Source organism: Podarcis liolepis, assembly GCF_965112155.1.
Source record: "Podarcis liolepis genome assembly, chromosome: 4".
Taxonomy (NCBI): Eukaryota; Metazoa; Chordata; class Lepidosauria; order Squamata; family Lacertidae; genus Podarcis; species Podarcis liolepis.
This window is the reverse complement of record NC_139558.1, coordinates 41,030,583-41,051,558: the sequence shown is the minus strand read 5'-3', so window position 1 is coordinate 41,051,558 and position 20,976 is coordinate 41,030,583. Positions and strand designations below refer to the sequence as shown.

The 20,976-nt window shown below is 42.4% G+C and overlaps 2 protein-coding genes and 1 long non-coding RNA gene across 16 annotated transcripts in view; 2 read left to right on the top strand and 1 right to left on the bottom strand.

Annotated features, from left to right (window-relative positions):
* Positions 1–308: 308 nt before the first annotated feature.
* On the top strand, positions 309–9,583 carry ASB11 (ankyrin repeat and SOCS box containing 11). Of its 3 annotated transcripts, none has more exons than XR_014525805.1 (7): positions 309–701; positions 3,719–3,798; positions 4,981–5,088; positions 5,714–5,864; positions 6,886–7,999; positions 8,243–8,434; positions 9,063–9,583. XR_014525805.1 is itself a non-coding variant. In XM_083502065.1 (7 exons), the coding sequence occupies exons 1-7, from the start codon at positions 524–526 to the stop codon at positions 9,185–9,187; spliced, it is 969 nt and encodes a 322-aa protein (XP_083358191.1). In that variant the 5' UTR covers positions 334–523; the 3' UTR covers positions 9,188–9,583. The 3 variants fall into 3 exon arrangements, 2 of the variants coding, with proteins under 2 accessions (XP_083358191.1, XP_083358192.1); XM_083502065.1 differs by having other exon boundaries at positions 334–701; positions 6,886–7,020; XM_083502066.1 differs by lacking the exon at positions 309–701 and adding an exon at positions 1,876–2,137 and having other exon boundaries at positions 6,886–7,020.
* LOC310706400 lies at positions 8,413–12,532 on the bottom strand. Its single transcript, XR_014525836.1, has 4 exons — positions 12,395–12,532; positions 9,731–9,847; positions 9,153–9,206; positions 8,413–8,544 (listed from the first exon to the last, which is right to left on the bottom strand). It is a non-coding gene; the product is annotated as an uncharacterized lncRNA (long non-coding RNA).
* ASB9 (ankyrin repeat and SOCS box containing 9) overlaps positions 11,505–20,976 on the top strand; it is a 23,152-nt gene continuing 13,680 nt past the window's right edge. For 2 of the 12 annotated variants that reach the window (XM_083502100.1, XM_083502106.1), the window contains exons 1-2: positions 12,324–12,589; positions 18,505–18,667. In XM_083502100.1, coding sequence (XP_083358226.1) covers positions 18,574–18,667 — 94 coding nt within the window. In that variant the 5' untranslated portion in view covers positions 12,324–12,589; positions 18,505–18,573. The other 10 variants (XR_014525806.1, XR_014525807.1, XM_083502098.1 and 7 more) reach the window with 9 other exon arrangements.

Below are 20,976 nucleotides of genomic sequence, written 5' to 3'. Positions count from 1 at the left end.
GTGACAGATTACACAGAAAAATGTTGTATTCCAATAGCTCCACCTAGTGTTGTCCGGACATTATTAACAGGTTCCTAAAACACTGCAACTTCGAAACATACGAATTAAAAGAAAATGTTCTATGCAAATATCCATAAAAAAATAGCTCAAACCTAAATAAACTACTATATAAATTTAGGAATGCTGAATGCAGCGTTTCCTTGTGAGATCACAGGGCAGATTGTTCCTCTTTTAACAAATATTAAAATGGAATATACAAATAGAATACAGTGGGATGAAATAAACATGGATGAAATAAACATGAATTTGCACAAATCTGAACAGGAAGAGAAAAGCATTAAGCTTTTTTTAATCCTAAGCATTGTTATTTAATATCAATAGCTTGCTTGGGACAAAAACAGGGTGTATTTTTGGTAACAGAGGAACATCAGCGGCCGGAGAGTTTAAAATAGATGTCATATGATACCAATAATAGTGAATGTAACTTAGGAGACCTGTGCAGTTATACAAAGGGCAAAACAAAATGGAAGGCAGTACGATACTCTATGCTTTCAATAACATTTATTTTGCAATCTTTGCTTTGTTTTGTTTCAAGCTCTTAATCAAAATCTCTTTGGCTTTACTGACCCATTTCTATATTGTGAAAGGGAACAGGAAAGAGGCTGCAAGGATAGCAGAAGAGATCTATGGAATAGCCCCAGGTAAAATTGTAGAGATAAATATTTAAAAAACCTAACTGATCTAAAAAATAAATAAATCACTGAAATTGTCAAAAATTGATACTCATGACTGCATTGTCATCAAGACGGTTGGAAATATAAATATGTGTATGATTTTGTTAATACAAGCATAAGCTAGAATGAATATGTCTAAAATGAAGAATTACAGATTAGCAGGGAAAACCAATGTGCTTCAATATAAGGTAATATTTATTTTTGTTATAGGAAATTAGGTTTTCTTTTTACTGTTATCATTTTAAAAGCCAGAATTCTGCAATGCTGCTATTTAAACTATTTTGGTATTTATTTAATGCAGTCTTATTGTGGGTCTGTTGCATCATTATGTGTACAACAATGTTAAACATTTAGAATATGCCTTTTCTGAAAGAAGACACTTGCTGGGAGAGTAAAATGTCTGCTTGAACAGCAGTTGCACGTGGCTTGGCTCGCTTTTATTGGAGGGATGAAACTGGATTGTTCCTGCTTTCTCTGCCAAGCAGGGTGGCAAGTTTACAACTTTACTATATGTGAATGAATCACAAAATGTTAAGCTTGGGTCTTTGGCCAGATGTGTTGACTTTATGTCCTTCTGGGTTCATCCCAGTCCTGGCTACTTATGATTCATCCATGGCAATAAAATGATGGAGAATGCAGGGATAGGGGGTTTTAACATCATTTAAACTGACATTACCAAAAATCTTCCATTATCGCCGGCTTATTTCCTAGGCATTCTCATAGCCTTGCAAATACAAAGTTGTGCATGCTACAAATTTTAATCTGCAATGTCAAACATGAACAGGGGAGAAAAACTGCTTTTAAATACACAATTGCAACAATGTGGTTTTTCAAACATCAGTCATGGAGACAAAATGATCTGTAAATGATGCAGTTATAATATTTATTAGGTATAATTTATTTGTGTCTAGGCTACATAAGTATCAATGAGCTGTCCCGTCGGAGTCAGTAAATCTGTCAGAAGCAGTAATGGCTATGAATGATATTATCAATCTCTCTACATTTTATGGCCTGCAGTTCCCACTTATCTCTGCAATTCTATAAAGTAGCATATGTTTATTTTCAAACACATCAGTTTCCCTCACTGAAGGCTTAAAAAAATAAAATAAAAGCAATTCAGACGAAAAGGTATTGGTTATCTACACTCTTTTTCTCTGCCACGTTGCCTTTTGCCAGTCTGTCAAATTGAGTATCGTTTTTCAAAACACCACCTGACCACCAGCTCTGACCTCAATTAGATTACTTACACGCCGTTACCGCTAAGCTTTAAAGTAATGCTGTCCAGCGCTGCTGCATTTACTCTCAGAGCTTCATGAAAAATACCGTTTCCGGGATGCCTTCAGTACCTGGAGCCTTAAGAGGTGTACCTTATGGGAATTACATTTGTCATATGTTTCAAGGAGGTATGTTCTAGATTGCTTAGAAAACTACAGCTCTCTTTGTGCAAATACATTAGGCAGCTGCATGTAGAAAGCTTGTACTTAAAAGACGGACACGTACAGATATTTATAGCCTGGGCCTGTTCTTGTTTTCATGGTTATATTTAACCCTCACATTTCGTGCTATTTTGTACGTTAATGCACCTCTTGGTTGCAGCATCACAGGTAAGGCAATATTTGCTCCTTTGAGCTTCATGGCTTAAGAGTATAAAGAGAGCCAAACCCCAGTTACGGAAAATGGAAGGTGATATCAATTAATCACAGAACTGGCACGGTTCTGCTTAATGTAACTGGAGCCCCTGCTCCAACTGCTATATATCACAATAAGAATTACATGGATTTACTGAGTGCACCTATTTATTCAGAAGTAAGTCACACTGTGCTCAGTGGGATTTGACTGCTAGATGTGCATGTAGGGCCATCTTGAGCATATGCGTCGCCGGGGTGCAAAGATCCGCCCAGAGCCCCCTTTTTTAGGGGGGTGAACTCAAAGTTGTTGACTTGGGGGGGGTGCTCACCTGTAACAACGGTGCAGCAGAAAAAAACTGCTTTTGTTTGATGCTATGGAGTAACAGAGCAATGGAGGAGGGGTGGGGACTTACGCTCCATTGCTTTTCACTGCCACCGATAAGAGAGGTAAACATTTGGCGCCCCTTGCACCCCCGGGTAAAGACAGCCCTGTATGTATGCACGAGATCACAACAGAAGTATGGTTGTTCTCTACCTCTCTCTCCTTTCTTATTGACTCCAAATGGGCCGTGAAGGAACAGAAGTCTGGTCACCAGTTTCTGATTGATGAGTCTTGCAAAGTGTTTCAAATGGCTCTCTACTGGGGTCTTGCAATAGGTTTTGCCAGACATGACAATTGGCTGATGGTCAGGTTGTGCAGAGTGCTTTGGAAAGTGCTTTTTGTGCAGCCCACATGGCTTGATTTCATTATGTTGTCAGGCAATCGACAGGCGGGTGGCCCCACCTACTTGTTAAATTTGGCCTGCGGGAGGTGGGGGAGATAACAACCTAATGCTCGGTTCAGACACTGTTCCCTGCTCCATGTTAAAGCAAAATAATTTGCATTGGGCCACTGATGATGGTGAGTGGAGGAACACATATATGATGATATCAGAGCATGGTCATCATCATCATCATCATCATCATCATCATCATCATCATCTTCATCATCTATATACTACCTATCCAAGGTTTCTGGGCAGAAAGTGATCCTGCATGTTGTAGCAAAGGAGAGAACTTGAGGATGCCATTTTCCCTCAAGAAATGCCCAAATAACATTCCTCTATAAAAAGGGGCATAATTGTATTTAAAGGTAAAGGGACCCCTGACCATTAGGTCCAGTCGTGACCGAATCTGGGGTTGCGGTGCTCATCTCGCTTTATTGGCCGAGGGAGCAGCGCATGGAAACGCTGTTTACCTTCCTGCCAGAGCCGTACCTATTTATCTACTTGCACTTTGATGTGCTTTCAAACTGCTAGGTTGGCAGGAGCAGGGATCTCTGTTCTATAGACTTATCTTTCAGTGATCTTGTTTTAGGCTCATGGGCAGACAGATCTCCCCTTCACGAAGCCGCCTTTCAAGGGCGCCTCCTCTCATTGAAAACCTTGATAGCACAGGTAAGAAACCCTAATATACCATACTTCCCTGATTTTACAATGCAATCCTACATGTCTACTGAGCAGCAATGAGACTTGCCCTCAGGTTAAATGTGTATAGGATTGCACCCCAAACATTCTATTCACAACAATGCACACAGACTACACAAATAAATTCAGTGTTGAGTGTGCAAATTCAAAACTGAACTGAGCAGAGCTTGCAAAGATTGCATGAAAGGGAATAAACTTAGGGCCAATTCACACAATGACTGCAGGTTGCCCAGGGTGTTTTCACCAAGATTTAGAAACAAAAATCCCCCTCCTTTTCCAGATCTGTTTATTGTAGTGGTGAAAGTGTCAATTTTTTGGAACGACACAAGAGAGGGATAAGTTCTAGACTGCAGCTTGAAGTGTTGGCATAGCAGAAGTCCAAAACCATGAATTCTTTAGAAGCAGCCACGTTCAGTGGCGTAGCGTGGGTTGTCAGCACCTGGGGCGGGCAAGTAATTTGCGCCCCCTAACCCATGGATTTGCGCCCCCTAACCCTAACCCCCAGGTGTTGCGCCCGGTGCAGCCAGCCCCCCCTGCACCCCCCACGCTACGCCACTGGCCGCGTTCATAGTTCTTTTTCTCCCAATGCAATTTTTCTTCACAAACTTTGCTCATGCTCACACCAGTTCAGCATCCATAAGGAGACAATGGGTGATTTATTAATCAATTTCTTACCATATTCTCTACTTACCTGTCTTCACACTGATTCCCCATAAAATTCTGTTTCCAGGGGAACTGAGCACATCAATTAGTTCATATTGTGGAGAAGGCTCTATTGCTGAGTAATGTTGCTGTGTTAAGAGTTTTTAAAAATTATTTTTAAAATTGCATTTTTATTTCACCTTTCCTTGAAGTAATGCAGAGTGGTATACATGTTCCCTCTATTTTCTTCTCACAAGAGCCCCATGAAGTAGGTAAGTAGCAGGCCGGTATTTTATACCTCTTGCATCCAATCTCTCTTCAGTTAGAGAAACTGGATTGCTTAAACTATGCTTGTTCTGGGAGAACTCTTGCAGATTAAATTTTGCTGAACCACAAATCTAACCACTGGAAAAGGGTGTTTTAATTCAAGCCAATATTAAATCTGTGTAGCTATACATTATTATTATTTTGGAACTGTTTATTATCCATACCTTTTGTTCTCAACTGTAGGGGTTCAACGTGAACATTGTTACAATAGACCATGTTACTGCTCTTCACGAGGCTTGCTTGGGTGGCCATGTTGCTTGTGCAAAAGTGTTACTGGAACATGGTGCTCGGGTGAGTACTACCATGACTTCCTGGTTAAACTAGGCTTTATTTCAACAGGGTCAAAGCCCCAGTTTGGCACACCCTCCAAGTGCATTTGTGTATGCACACAGAGGCTGGGAGCTTCAATGGTTGCCCCTCTGGAGGATTCACCCAGGGCAAAAAACCTTGCTAGCCCCCTGTAGCTATGCCTCTGCTTTCCTGTACAGTGGTACCTCGGGTTACAGATGCTTCAGGTTACAGACTCCGCTAACCCAGAAATAGTACCTCAGGTTAAGAACTTTGCCTCAGGATGAGAACAGAAATCGTACTGTGGTGCCGCGGCGGCAGCAGCAGAAGGCTCCATTGGCTAAAGTGGTGCTTCAGGTTAAGAACAGTTTCAGGTTAAGAACGGACCTCCAGAATGAATTAAGTTCTTAACCTGAGGTACCACTGTATGAGAGATGCTGCTTCAAAATGGGATCTAACAGGGGAACTGTGTGCATTTTGTATTATTGGGAATGTCCAAGAAGATAATCAAAATGGAAGAGTTAAAAGTAGGCACAAATACCATAAAAAGAAATCAATAACAAGAAGTGCTTGACTCTCTAACAGCATCCACCCACACCCTCAGTCTTGTCTTTGTTCTGTGTTGCAGGTGAATGCAGTCACTTTAGATGGGATCACACCTCTGTTTAATGCTTGCCGTTGTGGCAGTGCCCCTACCGTCGATATGCTGCTTGAATTTGGTGCCCGGCCGCAACTGGAGAATCATTTTACTTCCCCAATTCATGAAGCTGTCAAGAGAGGTAACAGTAGTGGTTTTGGATAATTTTAACTAGATACAAGAATGTCAGATGCTCTGCAGAGCTTGTCGGTCCCAAGTGAGATTCCAATTGACTGCCTAACAAGGTGGGTCCAGCCCATTCCCCCTGCCCTCCCAATTCTGGGCCACTGTTGATGAGCAGAGCAGGTAGAAAGCCATAAACAGTTATCAGAGGCATTAAGCTTCATTGGTGATGCAGGGAGACTCAGGGTCACTAGAGGCTGCCTCACCAACCTCAGTCTTCAGCCAGCCCAGGCGTGGATCCTGCCTGTCAGCTTCCTCATCTTCCACCTAAGTCACAGTGTTAACCATTGTAGAACTCAGCAAGGAAGAGGATGGGGACAAAACCTTTCTAAATAAGTAAATAGAAACAAGGTGCGTGTGGAATTTGGGCAGGAAATTGGTGGGCAAACAGTGATTGTGTGACAAAGAAATACAATACATAAACAAAGGGAAGGGAAGCAGCTGGAGGAAATCTTGAGTAGAAAAATGGCTGTGGGGGAAGGGTTAAGCAGTCCATCCCACATCATTCTTCAGAGGCAGGATTCAGGTCAATGGGGTTTAGGAGTGTCTAGTTAGAGAGCATTTAGAGGGTTTCTAGGGACGTGGGTGGTGCTGTGAGTTAAACCACAGAGCCTAGGACTTGCCAATCAGAAGGTCGGCGGTTCGAATCCCTGCGACGGGGTGAGCTACCATTGCTCAGTCCCTGCTCCTGCCAACCTAGCAGTTTGAAAGCACATCAAAGTGCAAGTAGATAAATAGTTACTGCTCCAGTGGGAAGGTAAATGGCGTTTCTGTGCGCTGCTCTGGTTCGCCAGAAGTGGCTTAGTCATGCTGCCACATGACAAGGAAGCTGTATGCCGGCTCCCTCGGCCAATAAAGTGAGATGAGCGCTGCAACCCCAGAGTCGGCCACAACTGGACCTAATGGCCTGGGGTCCCTTTACCTTTAGGCCACTTGCTGCTCTATAGTTCAACAAGGTTTTCTCCTCTGTGTTTATATAGGCCACAGGGAATGTATGGAAATTCTTTTAGCCAATGGTGTTGATGTGGACCAAGAAAACCCACAGCATGGAACAGTACTGTATGTGGCCTGCGTGAATCAAAGGACAGACTGTGTCAAGAAACTTTTAGAACGAGGTACTCTGGCGTGTGTTGGGTTTTCTTGGATGGGATTGGTGGGCTGCTGCATTCCTCAACATGCCAACACTATTTCAGGAACACACTCCATCGTAAGATGGAGCAAGGCTTTCAGAACAGCTGGCCCTGTTCTGTGGAACAGCACCTCTGTTGAGATACGGCAGCTGTCCACTATTTGTAATTTCCAGAAACCATTGAAGACATTTTTGTTTCAACAAGCTTTTCCAGCTGGGTGTAAAGGTGTTTATTTTGTATTGTTTTTAAGTCCATCTTATTTTGTTTTGTTTTTTTCTATTAAAACAAACTGTTTTAGTTGTTTTTACTGTATCTTTGTAAATAGTGTTGAAACTCAAAAAATAAAAATAAAAAATACTCCAAATGGTTGACAGGGAGATATAAATGCAAGTCTGGAACATTCTGTGTGGACCTTGGCTAGTTCCTAAGCTTCCATTTCCTAGAAGCAAGCAGAACATGTCTCTAATACAGATGCTGAGGGAAGTTTGTTGTCGTGCTACATCTCCGAGCCTAGGGAGACTGCAAGAAATCAACAGCCCTGGTGCCTGGGAGGGACAGGCATAACTGGGATGCTCCCTCATCTCCCTAAATAATATTTATACTCCAAGCCTTGAGAATTGTCCTTGCCTGAAGGAAAAGGAGGACTGATGTCAGCATACCCCACTTTTGGAGGCTGGAGCTAGTATTGGTTCCAAGGGCTAAGATTTTTATGATTATTATGATTATTATTATTAAAGTCATTTTGCAAGTAATTTTCCTTAACGTAATGCATTTTGGTATGTTATTTCCATTAATAAATGCATTTTGGTATGTTATTTCCATTAATAAATGCATTTCTATGCACATTTTACCCTAGTAAATGCATTTTGTGCACATTACTTGTCTGGAGAACTGCACAGCAAAATTCCAAGAAGTCTGAATTTCAAAGGATAGTTGCGTTTCAGTTCACATATTGTTTCAGAAAGTGAGTTAAGTAAGTTTGCCTTGGAATGCAGACTCCATCCTTACTTCTCTTATCTGTCCCTCAGTTCCCTGGGAGGTGGGGTGGGGAACAAACCTAGCTGCTGACATAGAAATAGTTTTTAGAGAAGTAATTTATTCCAGCGTTAAGAAAAAGTATTAAAGGAGGAAATAAAAATTCACATTGCTGTCTTCTTTCCATGTAATGCTAACTGGTTTGTTTTCCTTTCCATACTATCTCTCCAAGGAGCTAGTGTCAACCTGGGTAAGGGACTGGACACACCACTTCATGCAGCCGCTAGAAAATCCAGTGCAGAAATTGTCAACTTGTTAACAGACTACGGGGCCAGCTTGAAATGTAGAAATTCTGAATTAAAATGTGCTCTTGATCTTGCTGCACCTAATAGCTCTGTTGAACGGGCACTGTTGCTTCGGGAAGGTAATGGCCTAGACATTTGCCACCGTCCTGCTTCTTGCAAATTGTCAGGTCTTATTGTTGTCCACAGAGGTTCTTAGGGGTTAACCGGTTACAGGGATGTCCTTGAATGACTTTAAGAGAATTTGAGCCAATTAGATCATGGCTATACAAATGAAATATATGGAGATGGGGAAAGGAAGTGATCTGCTTTGCCTGTGCATAAAAATCTGGGAATTCCTATGCCTGTAATATTTCAGAACTTTGGGGGCTTTCATTAAATTGTAAAGCAAAAATGGTAATGGGAAGCCACCAGACAAGAGTGTAGCATTTATCTCTATATACAGAATAGTGAAAATTTTATTAAATTACTTTGGTTTAACTAAAGCCCAGGTTCTGTATCATTGTGCTTCAAAAATTATTTAGTGAGCTAAATATAGTGTAATCTAGGTTCCCAATTATTCCCATGGAAGCTAAAATCTAAATTTGAATTGATGATGCTTTTTCTATCTAGCTTTTTACCTGGATTTGCCTACCCTTAAGTCACAGTCTCCTTATAGACTAGAATTCTGCCCACTGATATATGCTGTACTTATCTCTGAGTTGACATTATTGAATTCATACTACTGTTCTTTTTTCTCTCTTCCACCAGGCCCTCCTAGGCTGGCCCAACTGTGCCGATTGTGTATCCGAAAATGCTTGGGCCGATCATGCCTTTATTTAGTCCACAAACTACACTTACCTGAAAGACTTGAAGATTTTCTTTTGTTCCGATAACCTTACAGTTCTTTGTAGGCTAATAGAATCAACAAAAAAGATTGTTTACTCTTAATATAATAAAAACCAGGGTGAAAATTAACAAAGGCACATGGGGCTTAAAACCATAATATAGCAATCTTGAAAAGAGCATCTGTGCATTATTTTCTGTGCAAAGCTTGTTCTGGAGGTTGAAAGTTTGCTTTTCAAATGTTTAGCCCAAAATGAAGCAGTTTCTATGTAATCACAGCAAAATGGGCTCTAGGGTTCTTCTCATACCTTCCCCATGGTTTATTGTACCTCTTTGTATTAGAGCACTACATCTGCAGCATATCCATATTCTTACATTTTAACTGGTGTAGATGTTCAGTAAGTCCATTAAATGTTTCTCATTTTAATTAAACACACCTAAACTTATCTGCAAGTTACTTTGTTCTTTGTTCTTTGATAAGCAGAGCGTATAATTCAATTGCCACGTCCTTTTTTAAGGCCATTAAAATTCAGAGCAGGATTAGCCAACGCATAGAAGATGAAAATACACCTGGTATAACAACAAGGTCATACTTTCTCATCTGCTCTAAAAGAGGAGGAAGAGGATCCATTAATGTTGGCGTTATCACAGGCACATACCGTATGAAGCAGAACAAATGGATTCACGGGAAATGGTTGATTGCTTAGTTTCTGAAAAGATAAATGACACTGAATCAGTAACATCTAGTCCATTATAGAAAACAGTTATCTTTCTGCCTGTGAAAATTACCTGTAATTTTTGCCATTAAAAGCTAACTCTACTTACCGTATTTTTCACCCCAAAGGACGCACCTAGTTTTTTTGGGGGGGAAATAAAGGGAAAGGGATTTATTTCCCCCCCAGGCACGGGGCTGGGGTGGGGGAAGCCCGAGGTGCAGGCTGCTATCCACAAGCCTAGGGAGCCCGACGGGAACTCCCGCGGGCTCCCAAGGCTTGCTGAGAGCTTCCTGAAGCCTGGAGAGTGAGAGGGGTCAGTGCGCACCAACCCCTCTCGCTCTCCAGGCTTCAGCGAAAGCCTGCATTTGCCCCATAGGATGCACACACATTTCCCCTTCATTTTTGGAGGGGAAAAAGTGCGTCCTATAGGGCAAAAAATATGGTAAATGCACACAGGAGGGCTCTCTGAGACCAAGTGAACGTTTTGAATCTTGGTGGATCTATTTCAGAAACGGTTTTGCTAGGGTTGACATACTCCAAAAAGTAAAAACCAGGACCCCTAAGTTGAGCTTTTTTTAGACAAACCGCTAAGTTTGAGGGTTGTGGTGGTTTTTTTTGTTTTTTGTTTACAAAAACACAAATAAAAATCTGATTTTTCAATTAACTTGCTTAAGATCCAGGACAAAGCGCCACCTTCTGGTGATTCCCCCTGGATGTCAATTCCGTCTTTGAAATCCCAGACATATGGCAGCCCTAGTTTTGCTCTCTCTTCCACAAAACCAGTTCGTTTTGTCACGTATTAAACTTTTTGCCAATTCACATTCACTATTCCCTGTGATACCTGAGTGCCAAACAATCTCACTCTTATTTAGGCAGAGTGCACAATAATGCAGGTTTACTGCTGCATTGCTCAGAGCCAGGTATGTGACAAGGTGACTTTTCTGAGACATAAGAAAATGCCAATGACCCATCTAGTCTAGCATCCTGTTCTCACAGGGGACAAACAGATGCCTGTGGGAAATATGCAAGTGTCCTGGAGCAGTAGGTTCCGTTCCATTTCCCCAGCCACTCTGGGCGGCGGCTTCCAATCGAATATTAAAAACAATACAGCATCAGACATTAAAAACTTCCCTAAACAGGGCCGCCTTCAGTTGTCTTTTAAAAGCAGAATAGTTGTTTATTGCCTTGACATCTGCTGGGAGGGCGTTTCGCAGGGCAGGTGCCACTACTGAGAAGGCCCTCTGCCTGGTTCCCTGTAACCTCACCTCTCGCAGTGAGGGAACCGCCAGAAGGCCCTCGGTGCTGGACCTCAGTGTCAAAACAATAAGCAGGATGCTGTAGGGGGAAATTGAAGTAAGTGCTGTGCTTGCAAGCACCCTATGGGTATCTGATTGGCCACTGTGAGAATAGGATGCTGGACAAGACGGGCCTTGGGTCTGATTCAGCAGAGCATCTCTTATGTTCTTAGCTGCCAGAAATGGCAAGAAATCTTCAAAGACAGAGAGTCCTAATAGCCAGGGCTGAGTTTCTGAATGTTTCCAGTGGCAGGCCTGGAGCCTGGAAGACATGAAGTAGTAATAGAAGAAGAAAATGCTTATAAATATGTGTATAGCAGCTTTCCAATATTATCTCTCCTATCCCCAAACATTTGTCAGTAAGCTGGATATGTGTCCATTTACTAAGCGGTAGCACAGTGTGCATGTTTAGTAAGCCTGTGCTATCCTGCCAGGTTGTAAAAACATTTTTACCCTACATCAAGTTCAGGAGAGTAACAAAGGGGTCATCTGTAACGTCCTATAAAATGCCTGACACATACCACTGAACAGCACCGTGTCACTTTTAAAACAAACAAACAAACAAACAAACCTTGTCTTTTATAGAATAACCTTTTTTATTTTTAAAAAGTCAGTATTTATATTTTCTATAACTTAAATTATTCAGACTAGCACACATAAAAAATGGTCACTGAACTACACCAAACTAGTCTAAAGGTTTTCTTATTAAGCAACAGTCAATATCTCTCTGTCTAAAGATTTCAAAAGGGTTAGGTGTGTTCCACTGTTTGACATTTCTGAAACCATTTCTAAATGTTTTGACAGCTTTATTTATAGAGCTACAGTGCCTGTATCTTACACACTTATTGGAAGGAACCCAGAGTGGGGATCTGGTATGCATACAGATGACTAGAAGAGTTTGGAAACAGGGCACTGTTATACCAGAAATGTGTATCGGCTGGTGCTGCAAAAAGCATAAATGAATTCACGAGTCTTAACGAGGCTTTGGACATCAAAACTGAGGTTCTTAGGCAAAAGGAAGCAAAGGTATGAGAGGCATCTGAAAGCCCAGCTCCTTCCAACAGCCTGTGTCTCTGCCAGCTCTACTCCTTTGTCTCAGAAACTGGGAGGGAGGGAAGACTTGCAGGATCATGTGGTTGCTAAGTTAAAGGCCTTGCTTCTCCTGGCCCCACCCCAGCCAGCCATGCCCAGCAGGTAGGCCCCTTCAGAGAAGACCTATATCTCAAGAAATCCCCTGGGATCTTACCTATTCATACTAGATCCCTGATGCACGTCTTTTCAGCATGCTAGCAGCAAGGAGGCTGGGAAGAGCAACAAAAGGAAACACGAAGAATATTGCTCCCAAGTGCCTGGCGTGATCTCCTTCCTGCCTTCTTTCCTTGCCCCTTCCCTGCCTCCTTGGAGCGGGAAAGGAAGTGTCTGGGGGACCAAGTGTGAGGTGGTAAGATCCCATGAGCTTTCTTAAAATCTAAAGCCTTTATCTTCCCCTTTCAATGGTGAGCCACCATCCCACCACAGGCTTGAGACCACCTATTCCATTAGTCTGTTATCTTGTCATGACCTTGCTTTTTCAAAAGTGGGGTTTCTGCCCGTGTTACTTTATTATGTAATATCAACCTGAAAGGAAGTCCCCCCCCCCCCGGACTATGACTAATTTATTCATTGGTTTATGATCCATAGTAAAGGCCGTTTGGTCAAGAACTGAATTTCAGGTTGAAGCCGTTTCCTGGCACCCTTTCTACGAATGAGTAAGCACCTTATGCTGAGCTTAGTCCAAAATGCTGGGACGTGTTTACACTTGGGTGCTCTTAATTTTTATTTAGGGGGTGCCATCACCTTGACACTGGGTGGCATCCCTCACTAAATCCCATTTGAGTTCCTGTGTGTATATTTATTTACAAATGGTGCTTTAAATGGTTTATGTTAAAACAACGGCGTTTGGTGAAACTTCCTAAAAACAAGATTGAAACAAAATGATACGGCTCAAATAAAATGGAGTGGTGTACAAAACAGAGAATGAAAAAGTCACAAGAATCTGAATCAGTGGAAGCTTGGGCAACCGTTGGTGTTTAAGAGGAGTTTAGAATATATCCTTGTCTCTGCCTCGTGAATTGTCTGGTGTGGGTGCTGTCCCTGAGAAGACTCTGTCCCACGTTGTCACCAAATGACGATCTGCTGGTTTGGGTCAATGTGTTGCTTTGGGGTCCCTGCACTATAAAGGCCCCTCCCTCCACATGCCTGTAATCCTCTTCACATGTTCTGTGCAAGTACACTAAGTAGAAATTGAAGGAGGAAGGGGATTGCAATTCCAAACCTTCCCCTGTCACATATATGCTCAGTTGAATGTGGGGAGTGACACTAAAAGAAACCATCACATTGCCCAATTATGTGGCCAAAACCGACACTCATGTTTTAGATTCTTCAACTGGAAAACTGTAGGTTGTTGGGGCAAGGACCTCCTGCCATAGTGAGTGTGGTGTGTGTGTGTGTGTGTGTGTGTGTGTGTGTGTATTATGTATGTATTATATATACATACACATCGTGAAGCTAAAGACTGGTATTTTAGGAGTACAATTGGGACCTGCAACAGAATAGTGTACAGTGGTACCTCGGGTTAAGTACTTAATTCGTTCCAGAGGTGCGTACTTAACCTGAAACTGTTCTTAACCTGAAGCACCACTTTAGCTAATGGGGCCTCCCGCTGCTGCTGCGCTGCCGGAGCCCGATTTCTGTTCTCATCCTGAAATAAAGTTCTTAACCTGAAGCACTATTTCTGGGTTAGCGGAGTGTGTAAACTGAAGCTTATGTAACCTGAAGCGTATGTAATCCAAGGTACCACTGTAGTGTGGCATGTTCCTGTTCATTATTCCAGTCAGTCAGCCATGCCTGTACCCAGGATACTCCATTACCCTCCTCATCCATTTTGCCACCATTCTGACAGCTGGTTTGCATTCCATGACAACTGAGCAGGCTCATTAGGCTGTCTTTTGACTCCCCTCCTTTTCAGGGTTCCCTCCCCAGATATTTTCTATTTCTACAAACTTAAGGCGGTTGATAGTTTCATCTTGTGTATGAGTGGTCCATTTTGCATACATAAGCGCTGGCACTTTACACCTGCACATCAGAATCAGAAGGTATGACATTCAGAAGCAAAACCTGAATTGTGGAAAATCGCAGCTGCCTTTGATTTGCTGCTTTTTATAGCGAAAAACAGGCACTGTTGAAAAGATTGGATAGCTTTACCTTGAGCATAATGAAAGCAGACATAATGCAACTGTTCCTACATTGCTCTGCCAATTCTCATCATTCAGTCCTGATGTATAGCCCCATCTCCCACTTTAAGTTTACTGTCAGTTATGTGAAATGCGGTCAAAGACCAGACTGTCAGACACATCAATGTGTAGGATTAAGGCTGATGTTTCACTCTGGAGGCTAAGAGCTATTCCAACAAATGGAATAATGGCATGAGCTACCTATGCTACTCAGTCCGTTCACATTTTCCTAAAAGAGATGTTGTGATAGGCTGTGCTTAGTTCCTAAATGAGAAGAGCACTGAGTCATGATTTCTGAAGCCCTTCCAGGTGTGTGGAAGCTTGAACGGGAAATATATTCTTAAATATTTCAGAGTTGCGGGTTGGGGATAAATACTTTTATTTGTATACATCATTTAATGTACTTTACAATTTAATTAAATTAAGGGACGTGGGTGGCATGTGGTCTAAACCACAGAGCCTCTAGGGCTTGCTGATCGGAAAGTAGGTGGTTCGAATCCCCACGAGATACCGTAGTGAGCTTCTGTTGCTCTGCCCCAGCTCCTGCCAACCTAGCAGTTTGAAAACACACCAGTGCAAGTAGATAAATAGGTACCACTGTGGCGCGAAGGTAAACGGCGTTTCTGTGTGCTCTGGCTTCCGTCACGGTGTCCCATTGAGCCAGTAGCGGTTTGGTCATGCTGGCCACATGACCCAGAAAGCTGTTTGTGGACAAACGCCGACTCCCTTGGCCTGAAAGCGAGATGAGCGCCACACACCATAGTCGCCTTTGACTGGACTTAACCATCCAGGGGTCCTTTACCTTTTTACCTTACGTTTAAATTAACTGATGATGCTACAGTGTGTTTGGCTAACTAATTTTTTTCCTTGAATTCTACCTTTTAATTGTCTCATTATTTATCCACAACACAAAGCCCTGTTTGTTTGTTTTTATCATGGTTTCTTCAACACACTAGGAACCATTCCACAAACAAGGAAACAAACCACAACTTATTTCACTGCCCGCCCTACTAGGGTACTGATTGGCCCATTTGAAATTAGAAGTTTGGCGGGGGTAATACCCCCCCCCCCACTTGTCCAGCCGTGGCTATTACTGACATCAGCCGGCCCCACAGGTGATCCTCACCCCACCCACCCCAGCTCTCCACCAACCCCAATCTGAATCGCCACTGCCCACATAGGGTAAGTGGTTTTATCTGTACTTTAATAATAGTAGTAATAATAACAAACTGCCAAAAGAAGAACGCAGGATCCTCATACATTGCAGTCACCGCTGTCTTATAATATGCCAGTCTCCTCCTTTCCCCCTTGCTCAGTGAGTCTTAGAGAGGCTCATGAGTGGTTGTTGCTCCTCTCTGTTTTCTTTTTTTTTTTTTTTTTTTTTATAAAATTTTTATTTGGTTTTCTGCTTTTATAAAGACAAAACATACACAAAGAAAAAAAAACAAAAAAAACAAAAACATGTATAAAATCAGCAAATCCCCATTTCATAACCTTGTTCCCTGACTTCCCCCCATCCCCCCTCATGCATCCCAGTTTCAAGATTATGTCAGCAAGTTGATATTTCTCCTCTTAACAATCTTATTCATCTTATCTCCTTTTTTATAATAAAGATTAATTTTCATAAGTTGGACTTAAGTTCTCTTCCATCGATTTTCATTTTATCTTAATTAAGAGTCATCTTAACCAAACCTAAAAGTCTTGAGAGTTTTTTTAAGAGTCTCTTCTTCCCTCCCTCCCATCCCCGGTTTTTGTCCCTTCCCAATAGAAATCCAAATTCGAAGTTCTCAGCCTGGGTTCCTCACGTCCGAGGCTTTCAAATCTATTTCCGTTCCTCTCCGCCTGTCCTGTTGGTAGTCCTTTATAGCAGTCGTCAGATCTGGGAAAAGTTCTTTCACCATCAAAGTATGTCCTCTTCCGACAAGAAGATTCAAAGGTAGCTGCTGAAGTATTTCCACAAAGTCTATCTCTTCCAAGTCTAAGTTCAAACGGAGGCCCCAATCATATTTCTTTATTTTAAATTCCTGTACTCCATTTTGTCTTGGGACCTCCTCCTTCTTCTTCTGTATCTCTCGCAGACTTGTGGTGTATATGTTCCCAGCGTCTCCTTGCTTGTATTCCACAGATGTCAACTTTTGGTTGTTGCTTCCCAGGATTACTTCTTCTTTTTCTTGTTGTTTAGTCTCTTCCAGCTCTGTAGATATTGTTTCCCAATCAGCTGTGGATTCTTTCTCATTAAGGTCCTCAATACAAAGAGCAGAGTTGCCTGTTCCCAAGGTCATAGTCTCAAGTTGTTTGTTCATGGCCAAGCTCTGCTCCTGTAAGATTCCCACCAATTGAAACATCCTTTCGATTTCCACTAGTAACTTTCCTTCCACAGCCATTGTATCCATTGTAGTTTCACAGAGTTCCCCCTAGGGGGAATCTTGTTACTTATTTGCCTTTTCACCAACAATCCTTTAACTGATTATTATTACTTTGTTTCCAACAGTTTCAGCTCAATTATAACTCGTCTTAGTCCATAGGAATCTTAAATGGCAATTTCTCACTTTAAACCGCCCGTTTGGCAGCTTTGACAGCTGTCAAACTCCGCAGCTCTAACGCAGGCACAGAGGCAGGACGTTCCCGAGCCCGGGAGGGGGGGTTGTTTAAAACAAAAGGAAGGTTTCCAAAACTCCACTCTCCTGCACAAAATTTCCTTTAGTAAAATCTTGAAAGTTAGTGTCCTTTTTAACTCACCCCGCCAAGGGTAGGCTCTCCAGCTTATCTCTTGTGTCGTTGCTTAGATGGTCTGCAAGGGGGGGGGGTGCGGACTTCCTTTTAGCACACCCCCCCGGTCGTCTCCAATTGAAGGTAAAATTTTTATAAAGTCCCAATCCGTCTTACTCACGGGTGATTCTTTCAGTCCAAATTTTCAAGGAAGGAAGTCAGCGCTCTCCGGTCATGGCTCGCGGCTTCGCTCCACCGAGGTAGCGATCGACTCTCAGTGCCACGCCACCCCCGTATCCCCTCCGCAGCCTTTAAAAAGGCTCTTTGCGAATCAGGGGGGGCGCTTAAGGCACCCGCCGAGTCTTCAGTCCGCAGGCTTCCGCGCCTGCGGTTTTTAAGGGTCCCCGCGTCGCCGGCGCGGCAAAGACCCATCCTCAGTGGAGCCGATTCCCTCCGGAGCTCGGAGGGAATCCGCCATTTCCAGATCGCGTCAATTATAGTTGGGGAGTTGCCAGCCATTTTTCCTTGAAGGGCCACTAAGTTAATAAATTTCTATTCAGGTAAAAAAAAAAAGCAAACTACCAAGTGTAATATTAAGTCCCTAAACAGAAACGGATAGACGGGGGTGGGTGGGGGTGGGGGTGAATAGAACAGTGTTGGTCTGAATGGGGTTTTGCTTTGTTTACCCTTCACCATGTGTCGTCATGAGTTCATCTGTGGTCAAGATATTAAAATGAAATAAAGAAGCTCTGCCTAACACTGTGCTTTTTCATGCCATAGGGAGTATAAAGGAGCAGTTGAAAACAGCTCTCCAAACATGTGGTTTTAATATTCTTGTGGTATGTGGTGCAAAAACTTCTGTGCAGAAAGGATTCAGCTTGCCATTTCAGCGTGTAGTCATGCTTTTTTTGAATGTTTGTGATGGTATGTCTAAAAACAAATTAATTTGTGCCTTGTGATAAAGGCATTGCAGACAGCACTAACCCCCCCCTTCTCTTTCTCTCTTTCTCTGTTATAAATCCCCTGAAGGCACAGTTTGCTGAGCTAGTAAAACTGGCTCTTTCTGTCTTGTTTTTTTGGCAACTGAGAAGTTCCTTTCTTATAAAAACAGAAGGCAAACTCGCTGATTGGACATGGTCCTGGAAAGGATATGACATCAGCCACATCCCTCACTTTGTTCTCTGTGCCCGAAATCTTCATGTACTTTTTAACCCAGTCAATGAAGAGGTGTTCTGTTAAGCTGGAGTGCCCAGGTATTTGGGTTCCTGTAAACTTGATGCTAGCACTGAAGCCTTGGTCTTCTGCAAAATGTTCTTCACTTGCACACACACTGCTTAATAAATGACTCATAGAACTTGGGATATTTTTTTAACAGGCGAGATGGAATTTGAACTCTTCTCAGCTGTGAAGTGAAATCACAGTAGCCAGACTGTCCAGTGTCGCAATGGATGTGGAAGGGGCAAATGCGAACGCTGGCATATCCCAGAGATCAGAAAGCCAGCCTCATCCAACATACCTACCTAATCTACTGATGGGAGGTAAGTAATAATGCTGTTTTTACAAAAGGGAAGGGAAGAGATTGTTTCAAAGTGGAGGTGGAAGGATCATAGCTGCTCAATGAGAGTTAATGTATAGAATTATGTCTTTAGAACATTTCTATACCACCTTTCAGAATAGTTTAGCAATGCAAATAAAAAACAATAAAATGCAGCAAAAAGCAAATGTAAATGTGAAAAGCACCACAGTGCTTAAAATAACAGAGTGATCTATGTAATTTTAAAAGCATATGGGAGGTAGTTAAAAAGCCTAGATGAATGGAAAAGTTAAGGTGTTATCAGTCAAACTTATGACTTGTTTTGAATCATTGCCACTAGATGTGAGCAAGCATACAATAAGTTAAGATAACTGGCAAACCGCTTTCACCAGCGTTTTTTTAAAAAATATAGAACATTTGGCATTTGTGATAAAGAATAGTTCTTTCACAGTTAGATGAATCGATATTTGCTCTTGTTGTTGATTTAGAAACTGATTTAATGATACAGCATGTGAGCTGAACATGCTGCCACAATGAATGAGTGCGTATTTAAGATTAGAAGTATGCGGGTTGAAGATACATATAGACATTCGCTTTACAAACATTCCTGTTTTACCAGATCTACTTTTATGAAGATATATATATTGTAATATTGTAACTGTCAGGAGTAGCTGACGTGGTGGGGCAGTGCCTTCCCAAGAGAAGTGTTGTTGCTGCTGCTACTTACTGGGACAACGTGACGCTAGGGTAGATAGAAGTGAGACTCTATAGGTGTATACGGGAGGTGTTGTGGGATTTGCTCTACCAGAGTGACTCTGCAACCCTGGCTTCACCAGCCCTTCCACCTGTGCCCCAAACCCATCCTGGTAAACAGAAGTGACACTATGTGGACATAGAGTAGGGCCCACCTGCACTATAGATTTAAAGCAAGTACAGTGGTACCTTGGTTGTCAAACGGCTTGGCTCCCAAACAAATCGGGTCCCGAACGCCGCAAACCCAGAAGTGAGTGTTCCTGTTTGTGAACGTTTTTTGGAAGCTGAATGTCCGACACGGCGTCCACGGCTTCAGATTGAGTGCAGGAAGCTCCTGCAGCCAATCGGAAGCCACGCCGTGGTTTTCAAACTGTTCTGGTAGTTGAACGGACTCCCGGAAGGCATTACGTTCGACAACCAAGGTACCACTGTAGTGGCTTCCCCCGAAGAATCCTGGGAACTATAGTTTGTTAAGAGAGTTGTTATGAGACCACCCCCATTTTCCTAGCAGAACTACAATTCCCAGAGTTTTCCGGGACCAGGAATTGACTGTTGAGCTAATCTGAGAATTGTGGATCTATGATGGGATTTGGGGTCTCCTAACAACTCTCAGCACACTTAACAAATTAAACTTTGCAGGATTCTTTGAGGGAAGCCGTGGCTGTGTCAAGCAGTATGATCCCGCTTCAAATATATAGTGTAGATAGGGGCCTACTTCTGTTACCCTCAATATTCAGTTTAGTGGAGGAACGAGATCCACATTGCTTATTTAATTTCCAAGTGCCATAGCAATATACATTTCCCCCCTTTTAATTCATCTGTCATTATTTTAAGCCTGTTCTCTGAAACTTAATTTAGATATAAATTTATTTATTACATTTGTACCCTGTCTACAAGCTCAGTTTTATTTTTTTAAATCTCAGAATAGCCATGTGAGGTAGAACAGGATGAGAAGACTGGGTACTTTGCCAAATGCCAACTAAGGAATTTCATGGCCGAGGGCAGCGCTGTGCATTACAATCAGTGCAGGAAACACTGGTGTTAACATCAGCATTTCACGCAGCAAATATGCAAATTGCGGCTAGGCATGTACATGTCTCTTTAAACAATCACATGCACGTGTATGGGAAATGAGAATTCCTGGATGCACATACACAATGCTTTGTGGCATCTGCAGTACATGCATTTCTTGCAGGGCAGTCCAGTGTAACCAGGGTGTTTTCCTGGAGCAAACGTAATGGGGGAGCTTCCCTGAATGAGGATTGGAACCTGGCTATCTCACATCTTAACGCAAACAGTTTGGCTGCTGTACCACACTGCCTGTTATGTTTATGGAGGATTGATGTACAAATTGCAGCGGCAATCATGTTTTCCACAGTTGCACCAGAAATCCTAGAGGGAATCATAAACTGGCGTGGGAGGGTCAGAGCAGCATGTGGGGGTGGCGAGGACAAGATCATTCTGTCTGGCAGGCAGCAGTGCATTGATGGAACATTCATGCAACATTCAACTCCACCCAGTATATTCATTTCACATATTTGATCAACAAATTCAGAAAAT